The sequence below is a fragment of the Schistocerca americana genome, chromosome 2, assembly GCF_021461395.2.
Source record: "Schistocerca americana isolate TAMUIC-IGC-003095 chromosome 2, iqSchAmer2.1, whole genome shotgun sequence".
Lineage (NCBI taxonomy): Eukaryota > Metazoa > Arthropoda > Insecta > Orthoptera > Acrididae > Schistocerca > Schistocerca americana.
The window spans coordinates 544064114-544076443 of record NC_060120.1 but is presented as its reverse complement, the minus strand read 5'-3'; the positions used below and the strand labels follow the sequence as shown (position 1 = coordinate 544076443).

At 41.6% G+C, this 12330-nt stretch overlaps 1 protein-coding gene across 1 annotated transcript in view; it reads right to left on the bottom strand.

The window, feature by feature from the left end:
• The window catches only part of LOC124595019 (coiled-coil domain-containing protein 40), a 384638-nt gene that overhangs the window by 232715 nt on the left and 139593 nt on the right, over positions 1-12330 (bottom strand). The window contains exons 4-5 of the mRNA XM_047133570.1: positions 8820-8977; positions 8480-8724 (exon numbers count right to left, since the gene is read on the bottom strand). Of these exons, the coding sequence (XP_046989526.1) occupies positions 8480-8724; positions 8820-8977 (403 nt within the window). The remainder of the gene's footprint in view (positions 1-8479; positions 8725-8819; positions 8978-12330) is intronic.

The following is a 12330-nucleotide window of genomic DNA, read 5'->3' as shown; positions in this document are numbered from 1 at the left end:
AGTCCATTTGTTGGCAAATGTGAACACCATATATCCAGTTCGGTGGATTTTATTCGACGATTGGGATCTTTGAAGTTGTGTCCTTCAGATCTGTTAGTGAGTTTCAATGTGGTATCCCTATTTACACGAGTTCCTCTGGAAGAGTCCCTTAGTTTGATCAGTGAAAAACTGGATGAAGAGCGGGTGAAGCTTTGTCGTCATGTGCTGACCTCCACGTATTTTTTATTTAACGGTAACATTTTTGAACAGAATGACGGAGTGGCTATGGGTAGTCCTTTGTCACCCATAGTCGCCAATTTATTTATGGAGGACTTCGAGGCTATGGCACTGAGGACTTCAGCTTTGCAACCAACGTGCTTCTGGAGATACGTGGACGATACCTTCTTCGTATGGCCGCATGGACGTGATGCTCTTAACAGGTTTTTGGACCACTTCAACTGTCTTCATCCCCGTATCAAATTTACTATGGAGGTTGAAAATGATGGGATGCTTCCCTTTTTAGACGTTATGGTTTATAAAAAACCAGATGGAACTTTGGGACACAGCGTTCACCGAAAGCCGACACACACAGATTTGTATCTGCACCCTAAGAGTTGTCATCCACCACACCAACGTAGTGGCGTCCTTAGGACTTTGGTACGGAGAGCATATGCCATTTCCGACGCAGACAGCTTAACCCAAGAACTTGAGCATTTGATGACTGTTTTTAAGGAAAATGGATACACCGAGAAACAGATTCGTCGGGCTATGGAATTTGGACCGTCTCCGGAGGTGTCCGAAGAGGAACATAGATCTGTGGCCTTTCTTCCTTATGCTGGAGGCTTATCGTTTAAAAATTGGACGAATTTTAAGGAGTTTTAACATTAAGAGTGTGTTCCGTCCACCCTCTAAGATTAGGGCTCTGCTCGGCTCTGTGAAGGATGATTTGGGACTTAAGAAACCCGGGGTGTACAAAATCCCGTGTCAATGTGGGAAAGCTTACGTTGGCCGTTCTATTCGCACAGTGAATGACAGGTGTGTGGAACATCGCCGTCACACGAGGCTACAACAGCCGGAAAAATCGGCCGTAGCAGAACACTGCCTGAATGAGAGACATAAAATGAAATTTGAGGAAACGGTTGTAATTGCCAACATTTCCGGTTTTTGGAATAGTGTGTATAAAGAGGCGATCTAAATTAGGTTGGCTGATAATTTAATCAACAGGGACAATGGGTTTCCTCTTAGCAAAACGTGGAATCCAGTATTATCTCGCATCAAAACTGAACGTTCTTAGATGCGGCCTTGATTGCGATATATCGTTGCCAGCAGTGTTTCACTAAGGGCGGCGCCACCTCCCTGTTTTGGAAGTCAGAAACCGTGATGGGCGGCACATGCGCCGTGTACTGAGCGGTGGCCTATATATGACGTCGAATTGCAATCTTGCGTCAGTTCTCAGCGGGACTCATCAGCAGAAGCAGCATTTCCTGAAGATGGCGAACAGTTGGATCGCCGAAATATCGAGTCAAGTTGATTTTAGGATCCGGCAGCAAACCCGAAAAGACTTTCAAGACTTATTGCGCCGGGAAAGCCTACGTAGTCACATCAAGTACCTCTACGGGGAGGAGATGGTGAAGCTTGTACAGAAGTTAGATAAACTTCGGAGGAAGAAAGGAAAGCTGTTGAGTACACTCGCCTTCTTGCTGAGATGCCATGACGAAGGTATTATTCCTAATTTCGCCAGATTTATTCATTTTATTAACAGTAAGAGAGCTAATAGGATTAAGGAACGTGCAAGCCAAGCACTTTTAAGAGAACGCATTCGTTTTACTCGTAGACAACTGGATATTGTTTCCAAAGATTTATTTTATTTACATTTGAACTTGTCATCGCAGTTTTCAAGGGATGTTTGGCAGTGGATTGATGAATCTACGTGGGCACTATCAGATTGGACACATAGGAGCACCGTTACCAGACAATCCTCGAAATTTGAACGGCTTCTTTCTCGTTCTACAGCATCAGAAGTGGATAAACGTCGGCGTACTGTGATTAATCTCTCTAACAAGGCGTTGGATGGGCCCACAGTGTCAATATTGGAGAAAGGTTTAAATTTTTCGCCCACTCCCAAGAGACTTCCTATCACACAGTTCATTTGCTCTGTAGAACAAGCAGTACACAGCCTACCCGAGGATCAAGCAGAGGAAATAAGGCAAGAAGTGTCGCACACATTACGTCGGGCTTGACCACCGCGGGATAACATCTCTTCCGCAGAGAGAGCAGCCATTCGTTCCCTTAAGAATGATGACGAAGTAGTAGTTTTACCAGCTGACAAGGGGAATGCCACGGTTGTAATGACGCGGGATGATTATGTCCTAAAAATGGATTTACTTCTCAACAACCCGGCGTACAGAAGACTATCTAATGACCCCACAGAAAGGATCAAACGTAAGACACTTTCACTGCTGAAAAAGAGTTCGTTATCAGATGATTTACGTAAGAAACTTCATCCTGGTACTGCCATTCCGCCTAGGTTGTATGGTTTGCCTAAGTTGCATAAGGAAGGGGTTCCTCTACGCCCTATTGTTAGTAATTTGGGTGCACCGACCTATAACCTGGCAAAGTATTTATCATCTGCTCTCAGTCCATTTGTTGGCAAATGTGAACACCATATATCCAGTTCGGTGGATTTTATTCGACGATTGGGATCTTTGAAGTTGTGTCCTTCAGATCTGTTAGTGAGTTTCAATGTGGTATCCCTATTTACACGAGTTCCTCTGGAAGAGTCCCTTAGTTTGATCAGTGAAAAACTGGATGAAGAGCGGGTGAAGCTTTGTCGTCATGTGCTGACCTCCACGTATTTTTTATTTAACGGTAACATTTTTGAACAGAATGACGGAGTGGCTATGGGTAGTCCTTTGTCACCCATAGTCTCCAATTTATTTATGGAGGACTTCGAGGCTATGGCACTGAGGACTTCAGCTTTGCAACCAACGTGCTTCTGGAGATACGTGGACGATACCTTCTTCGTATGGCCGCATGGACGTGATGCTCTTAACAGGTTTTTGGACCACTTCAACTGTCTTCATCCCCGTATCAAATTTACTATGGAGGTTGAAAATGATGGGATGCTTCCCTTTTTAGACGTTATGGTTTATAAAAAACCAGATGGAACTTTGGGACACAGCGTTCACCGAAAGCCGACACACACAGATTTGTATCTGCACCCTAAGAGTTGTCATCCACCACACCAACGTAGTGGCGTCCTTAGGACTTTGGTACGGAGAGCATATGCCATTTCTGACGCAGACAGCTTAACCCAAGAACTTGAGCATTTGATGACTGTTTTTAAGGAAAATGGATACACCGAGAAACAGATTCGTCGGGCTATGGAATTTGGACCGTCTCCGGAGGTGTCCGAAGAGGAACATAGATCTGTGGCCTTTCTTCCTTATGCTGGAGGCTTATCGTTTAAAAATTGGACGAATTTTAAGGAGTTTTAACATTAAGAGTGTGTTCCGTCCACCCTCTAAGATTAGGGCTCTGCTCGGCTCTGTGAAGGATGATTTGGGACTTAAGAAACCCGGGGTGTACAAAATCCCGTGTCAATGTGGGAAAGCTTACGTTGGCCGTTCTATTCGCACAGTGAATGACAGGTGTGTGGAACATCGCCGTCACACGAGGCTACAACAGCCGGAAAAATCGGCCGTAGCAGAACACTGCCTGAATGAGAGACATAAAATGAAATTTGAGGAAACGGTTGTAATTGCCAACATTTCCGGTTTTTAGAATAGTGTGTATAAAGAGGCGATCTAAATTAGGTTGGCTGATAATTTAATCAACAGGGACAATGGGTTTCCTCTTAGCAAAACGTGGAATCCAGTATTATCTCGCATCAAAACTGAACGTTCTTCGATGCGGCCTTGATTGCGATATATCGTTGCCAGCAGTGTTTCACTAAGGGCGGCGCCACCTCCATGACGCCGGGAAAGCCTACATAGTCACTTCTCAGACTGTTTGCAGATGTATCTTCTTATAAAGTCACCAGATGACCAAAACAAATTGCAAAACAATTTAGGCAAGATATCTGTGTGGTGCAAAAAAATGGCACTTGACTCTGAATAATGAAGAGTGTGAAGTAACTCACACGAGTACTAAACTTTCATTTACATGATAAACCACACAAATCTAAAGGCTGTAAATACAGTTAAATACTTAGGGATTGTAATTACAAATAACTTTAAACTGGAACAATCACAAAGATAATGTTATGGGGAAAGTGAAGCAAATACTGTGATTTATTGGCAGAACACTTAGAAACTGCAACAGGTCAACTAAAGAGACTGCTTACATTACACTTGTCTGTCCTCTTCTGGAGTACGGCTGTGCAGTTTGGGACCTGCATCAGATAGGATTGATGGAGGACATCAAGAAAGTTCAAAGAAGGACAGCTCTAATAATTTTCTATTATCTTGAAAGAGGGGCAATAGTGTCATGGAAGGTTTTCAAATCTCATCCGGTGCAGGCCCCCGACAATCAGTCTTTCCTTCACATCCCATCTGTTAAGTCTCCACATCAGTGTGACTTTGATGAACTCTACATCTTTTCCTAAATCTCATCAGTCCACTTCCTTCACCCCTCTTCCTTCCCCTTCAACCCTCGTGCCAAAAGAAGGAACCACTGACACTAAAAGCTTGCATATGTAATACCTTGTATATGTGAGTTTTCCTGAAGCCACTTGGTGAGTAGACTTTTTATCTAACCAATCACATTATAGATTAATCATGAAGATGTAGATGTGGATGAAGGGTAGTGGGTAGCATATTCCTCTTCTCAGGGCATGGGCAGAAGTATCAGAAATCCTATCAGAAATGCAATTCAGTTGCTCCAGTTCTGGGTGGAAACGAGTAACAAGTGCAATGCTCCTCTGTGGCCTGTGCTCCTTTGTGACCAGACTGTAGCAATGTGAGAGGTGGTAGGAAACTGAAGAGATAAGACAAGGGTGATCGGTTTTTGCACAAAGCTGGGAGGATCACTTCAGTCTATGAAGGCCTCAGTGAGGAGCTCCAGATATAGTAAGGATCTCCCTGAGGCATTCACAAATTGAAATTACCCTCCCAACCTCGTACAAAAACAGATCACTCATGGCTTGTCCCTCCAGTCACCTACCACATCCAAAATTCCTAGCATCAGTCTGCAAAGGAGCACTCCCCTTGTGACTTAGTACCACCCAGTACAGAATTCGTTTTCAACATTCACTACCAGCCCAACCCCTTAGTTTTCACCTTTTTTCCCACATACCTCATCTGTTTGCCCTTTTTCTGATTTTTTGCCACATATATTTTTACTTTTTTTTTCATATGTGTCTTTACACGTTTATGTCCCCCACCATGAACCCTTTTCTCCTTCCTTCCGTGCCAATGCAGGAAACTTTCCTTTTCTCTTGTCAGAATTCAGTACCACATACTGTTCCTGTGTTGTTGCTTAGCTCAACCCAAATTCCTTATCATTATATTACACTCTAGGGCTGCAACCTCTGCTTCCACAATGACCTCTACCTGTTCAAATACCACCAATACCACCAGTCCACAGCTCTCACCAACCTAGTCCTGCAATGCCACGTAAATCAGGCCCATTACCTCCTTGTAAAAAAACAGCATAGTGAACACATTGTGGCCAAGATAGATACAAAGCCCATGCCTACCACAGTAGTACAAGTTAATGTGCCAACTAGCTCCGCAGATGACGAAGAGATTGATGAAATGTATGATGAGGTAAAAGAAATTATTCAGATAGTAAAGGGAGACGAAAATTTAATAGTCATGCGTGACTGGAATTCGACAGTAGGAAAAGGAAGAGAAGGAAACGTAGTAGGTGAATATGGAATGGGGATAAGGAATGAAAGAGGAAGTTGCTGGTAGAATTTTGCACACACCATAACTTAATCATAGCTAACACCTGGTTCAAGAATCATGAAAGAAGGTTGTATACATGGAAGAAGCCTGTAGATACTGGAAGGTTTCAGGCAGATTATTTAATGGTAAGAGAGAGATTTAGGCACCAGGTTTTAAATTGTAAAACATTTCCAGGGGCTGATGTGGACTCTGACCACTATCTATTGATTATGAACTGTAGATGGAAACAGAAGAAACTGCAAAAAAGTGGGAATTTAAGGAGATGGGACCTGGATAAACTGACAGAACCAGAGGTTGTAGAGAGTTTCAGGGAGAGCATTAGGGAACGATTGACAACAATGAGGGGAAGAAGAAGAATGGGTAGCTTTGAGAGATGAAATAGTGAAGGCGGCAGAGGATCAAGTAGGTAAAAAGACGAGGGCTAATAGAAATCCTTGGGGAAGAGTTATTGAATTTAACTGATTTACAATTTGTACAGAAACCAGATGGCAGTTATAAGAGTCGAGGGACATGAAAGGGAAGCAGTGGTCGGCAAGGGAGTGAGACAGGGTCGTATCCTCTCTCTGATGCTATTCAATCTGTATATTGAGCAAGCAGTAAAGGAAACAAAAGAAAAATTCGGAGTAGGTATTAAAATCCATGGAGAAGAAATATAAACTTTGAGGTTCGCCGATGACATTGTAATTCTGTCAGAGACAGCAAAGGACTTGGAAGAGCAGTTGAACGGAATGGACAGTGTCTTGAAAGGAACGTATAAGATGAACATCAACAAAAGCAAAACAAGGATAATGGAATGTAGTCGAATTGAGTCGGGTGATGCTGAGGGAATTAGATTACGAAATGAGAAGCTTAAAGTAGTAAAGGAGTTTTGCTATTTGGGGAGCAAAATAACTGATGATGATTGAAGTAGAGAGGATATAAAATGTAGACTGGCAATGGCAAGGAAAGCGTTTCTGAAGAACAGAAATTTGTTAACATCGAGTATAGATTTAAGTGTCAGGAAGTCGTTTCTGAAAGTATTTGTATGGAGTGTAGCCATGTATGGAAGTGAAACATGGACGATAAATAGTTTAGAGGAGAAGAGAATAGAAGCTTTTGAAATGTGGTGCTACAGAAGGATGCTGAAGATTAGATGGGTAGATCACATAACTAATGAGAAGGTATTGAATAGAATTGGGGAGAAGAGGAGTTTGTGGCACAACTTTACCAGAAGATGGGATCGGTTGGTAGGACATGTTCTGCGGCATCAAGGGATCACAAATTTAGTACTGGAGGGCAGCGTGGAGGGCAAAAATCGTAGAGGGAGACCAAGAGATGAATACACTAAGCAGATTCAGAAGGACGTAGACTGCAATAGGTACTGGGAGATGAAGAAGCTTGCACAGGATAGAGTAGCATGGAGAGCTGCATCAAACCAGTCTCAGGACTGAGGACCACAACAACAACAACAGTTGAAACTAGCCAATAGTGTGAAATTAAACACTTTGTTTCAAATAAATTGAATGCTTCAGCAGAAAAGATTAATTTTAAGCCAAATCTCTTTAGCAAACCGGCAAAAATAACTTCATTGTTCTGTAAGGTGATTAACTCTTGACTGTCAGAAAGATGGAAATAAAATCTGAAACTAATAGCATATTTTAGACTTCCATAATTATGCGAACATATTTTAATTCATTTGATAGCTCTCAGCCACAAAAACCCTTTTGTTTGTCATTTAACGTGACAGCAATAAATGAAGAGGAAACAACAAAATCACAGGTCACGTGGAGACTCCCCACCTCACACTCTACTGTTGGCAGACGCTTGTATGAGCACTGTTTTGTTGTTGCATACGGTGAATTTCCTTTGCAACCTTTTTTTTTTTTTTTTTTTTTTCCATTCATGTTTTGTTGTTGCAGTATTATTCTGCGGTAGTGGGATACAGTAATATCCTTTGTTAGAGTTTTGGTTCTTACCAGTCAAAATCACAAAAATTTAACTGAAAACTAAAACAATGAAAACTTCCCGGAATTCTAGACAATTCCTGGGTTTTTCCCAGTTTTCTCTCAGATGAAAAAATTCCCGGGTTTTTCCCGGATCTCCCTGTTGTCCCAGGTCATATACACCCTGTCAGTGTTAGGAAACCCTTGAAAATGTTAGCCAAACACTCTGGCAACATGTCAATTAGAACAAATGTTATGGGGCCAGGATGAAGGCTAATATGAAAAAGAATCAACCAATAGGTGAATTCTACAAATGATAGGTGTGAAAGTCACAGTTTAATAGCTATCCATTCAGTTGTTCTTAAACCAATTGAAAATGTATCTAACATCCAGTCATCACCTGTTATACACCACAAAACAAAAGAAAAATAGTTTTTTTTCCTGAAATTAGCAGGACCTCACAACTGAGAGGAATGAAATAGAAAGAAAATGAGAAAATAGCTTTATCATAGGGGAAACCAGAATACAAACTACGTCACAAAGTAATGTAAACCAATGAAGCCTTTTGAGAGAAATGAACAATTCTTTGACATGTTCCACAAAAATAGGTGGAAACTGCAAATCCTATATGCTTTTTGCAAGTAAATTACAAAATAAATAAATTCTCACTTTTTCTCATCCATCACAGCAGCATATGCTTTGTCTCTTTGCTGCATGCTAATAACCACACCATTCCATGCTTGCAGTAATCGTTGTTGCTCTTTATTTAGTGCTTCAAGATCAACATTAGCATCAGCCAGGGTTTGACTGATGATTAGGCGTTCTTCTTCTTTCACTTTCAACTGCCCTTCTAGAGTTGTGATCTGTGTTTCTAAATTGGCAACTTCATTTGTTAACTTTAACAGAAACAGATCCTGGAATGCACCAAATATTTTCGTGTTTTGTATAAATACTGTTCATAACATTTACAAATGATTAGATATTGAAATACAAATGTTACTAATCATACCTGCTTCTTTTTCTCTTCTGCAAGCTGTTTCTTATCAAGTTTCATTTTTTCTGATATCCTCTGAGAAACAGCAAGTTCTGACTCCATCTCTGCTTCCCAGTCAACAAACTGCTTCTTTACCAATAAAATTTTTCTTAAATCTGCACTGAGTTCTTCTTCTAGGTATGGCATAAAAGGAAAATAGCTTTGAAACTGTGAATACTTTTATAAAGCTATAGAGATCTTTAATTTATCATCTTTAGCATGAAAGACTAAATATGGCAATTATTGACACTACTTATGCAATTGATATTGGCATATCCAACAAACACAGCTTCAAAACAGCAGTGCTCTCTCAAAATGGAGAGAATTACGATACAGGCAGACATATTTCCAGAAGTAATGCAGACACGATGCAACTGACCTGTGTCTAAGAGAGAAGACAATATGACATTATGCCTTTCATTGAGGTAAAATTTTGTTAGATGGCAGTGATTTTATTAAGTGAATTATTTCTGAATCAATATGAAATTCATAAGATAGATCTGGATGGAAAAATTAATTTTAAGTAATAATTTGAATGAAGAATACTCAGACTACTTAATAAGTGTTGCTTTCTATGTGTTCACAAGGTGGTGTGTGTGGCATTTTAACTGGAAGTGAAGTTTTGGCTAAGGGTGTAATCAAATGCTTCATATTCTGTAGTAACTGAATAGCAAGAAAGGGCTGTTGCCTGATGACATTGGAAGAGCTGGTCCTAGCCACATCAAAATACACAGATGGAGAAACATATCAAATTGTGAAGCATTAAGAAATGTGATTGATTGTTGCTTATTGCAGAGACATCACACATCGTACTGGACCACTCTAACATTTATGAAGAATGGTCTGAATGAGTTCAAACTTGTAGGACACATTAAAAAGTATAGCAGAAAGAAGTGATTAAGACTGAAGAATGGTGGTGTATACACAGGCCCAGTACAACCCCACTGAGTATGATGGGAAATTTTTTAAGGTACTGAATTGGCATTCGAGAGCAATGAGATTTAAATCCCAATGAAGCCATTCAGTTTGGTATTTCTATGGTTTCCCTGAATCAGTTAAGGCAAATATCAGGTTGATTCATTTGAAAAGGAGATAGCTAATTTTCCTCCCCATACATATACCATCCAAGTTCTTGCTCTATCTCTGATGAATTCATTGTGATCTGCATGTTAAACAAATCTTTCTTCCAATAGTATTCTCTCTGAACAGAAAGGTCAGTGTTGTACTGAGTTCAGCCAGTGAAGAACCATTAAATGAACTGGAAATTGCAGACGAAGTGCTAGTGTGGTTTGCTGAGAACAAAAGACACAATACCTGAATGTGAGTGACTGATAATAGCAACTACCTGAGTTATAAGTGCTTGATATGATGAGCAACATGCCATCCTCCTTGAAAGAACAATCTATCCACATGAAAAAGGGTGTGATATCATGACATTTCAGCTTATTTGATGGTGATGCATGCGAGGAACTAGAGGAACTAGGTGACTGAAGACAGTCCTAGTACACATGAGGTAACCATAGCCTAGTCCACATGGCTGTAACAGACCATACAGTTGTGACCACAGTGTTTGCTCAATTATAGAGCACTGTAACAGATGTACACCTGACTCCATCAAAGTTTCAGTGTAATCTGTTGTAAGCTGTAGTGGTAGAAAAACATGGCATTGTGTCTGGTTCCAATGTCTCAAACTACACTACTGGCCATTAAAATTGCTACACCAAGAAGAAATGCAGATGATTAACGGGTATTCATTGGACAAATATATTATACTAGAACTGACATGTGATTACTTTTTCACGCAATTTGGGTGCATAGATCCTGAGAAATCAGTACCCACAACAACCACCTCTGGCCATAATAACGGCCTTGATATGCCTGGGCATTGAGTCAAACAGAGCTTGGATGCCATGTACAGGTACAGCTGCCCATGCAGCTTCAACACGATACCACAGTTCATCAAGAGTAGTGACTGGCGTATTGTGGCCAGTTGCTCGGCCACCATTGACCAGAAGTTTTCAATCAGTGAGAGATCTGGAGAATGTGCTGGCCAGGGCAGCGGTCGAACATTTTCTGTATCCAGAAAGGCCTGTACAGAACCTGCAACAAGTGGATGTGCATTATGCTGCTGAAATGTAGGGTTTCGCAGGGATCAAATGAAGGGTAGAGCCATGGGTCATAACACTTCTGAAATGTAACGTCCACTGTTCAAAGTGCTGTCAATGCGAACAAGAGGTGACCGGGACGTGTAACCAATGTAACCCCATACCATCACGCCGGGTGATAAGCCAGTGTGGCAATGACGAATACACGCTTCCAACATGCGTTCACCGCGATGTCACCAAACATGGATGCGACCATCCTGATGCTGTAAACAGAACCTGGATTCATCCAGAAAAATGACGTTTTGCCATTCATGCACGCAGGTTCGTCATTGAGTACACCATCGCAGGCGTTCCTGTCTGTGATGCAGCGTCAAGGGTAACTGCAGCCATGGTCTCCGAGCTGATAGTCCATGCTGCTGCAAATGTTGTCGAACTGTTCGTGCAGATGGTTGTTGTCTTGCAAACGTCCCCATCTGTTGACACAGGGATCGAAACGTGGCTGCACGATCCGTTACAGCCATGCGGATAAGATGCCTGTCATCTCGAATGTTAGTGATACGAGGCCGTTGGGATCCAGCACGGCGTTCGGTATTACCCTCCTGAAACCACCGATTCCATATGTTGCTAACAGTCTTTGGATCTCGATCAACGCGAGCAGAAATGTCGCGATACGATAAACCGCAATTGCAATAGGCTACAATCCGACCTTCATCAAAGTCGGAAACGTGATGGTACGCATTTCTCCTCCTTACATGAAGCATCACAACAACGTTTCACCAGGCAACGCCTGTCAACTGCTGTTTGCGTATGAGAAATCGGTTGGAAACTTTCCTCATGTCAGCACGTTGTAGGTGTCACCACCGGCGCCAAATATGTGTGAATGCTCTGATAAGGTAATCACTTGCATATAACAGATTTCTTCTTCCTGTCGGTTACATTTCGCGTCTGTAGCATGTCATCTTCGTGGTGTAGCAATTTTAATGGCAAGTAGTGTACAAACACTTCACACTGCATCAGGCATGTGAATAGGTCTGCTGGCATGTTCAGTAGACAGATAGACTGTTTCTGAATGCCTTCTGTTTCCATCTACCCGGTAGTGGTGGCCTCATACTTGTTAGGGACTATTATGATGCTTGCAGAGAAGGAGACAACGTTGTATAGCAGAAAAGTGGACAAATCTCCAGTATGACTGTATGGGGCACCACTGGATACAACATGCGATCTGAATAACAGTTTCTCCTACAGCAAATTTTACATGCTGTTTTAATGCTACATCACATGCCATCCTCCTTGAAAAAACATTGTGAACCAGAGCTTTTCTAGCCTCCATATTTGAATGAGAAGTTAGCCACTGAACATATGAAAAATGTTGTTTGCTTGGC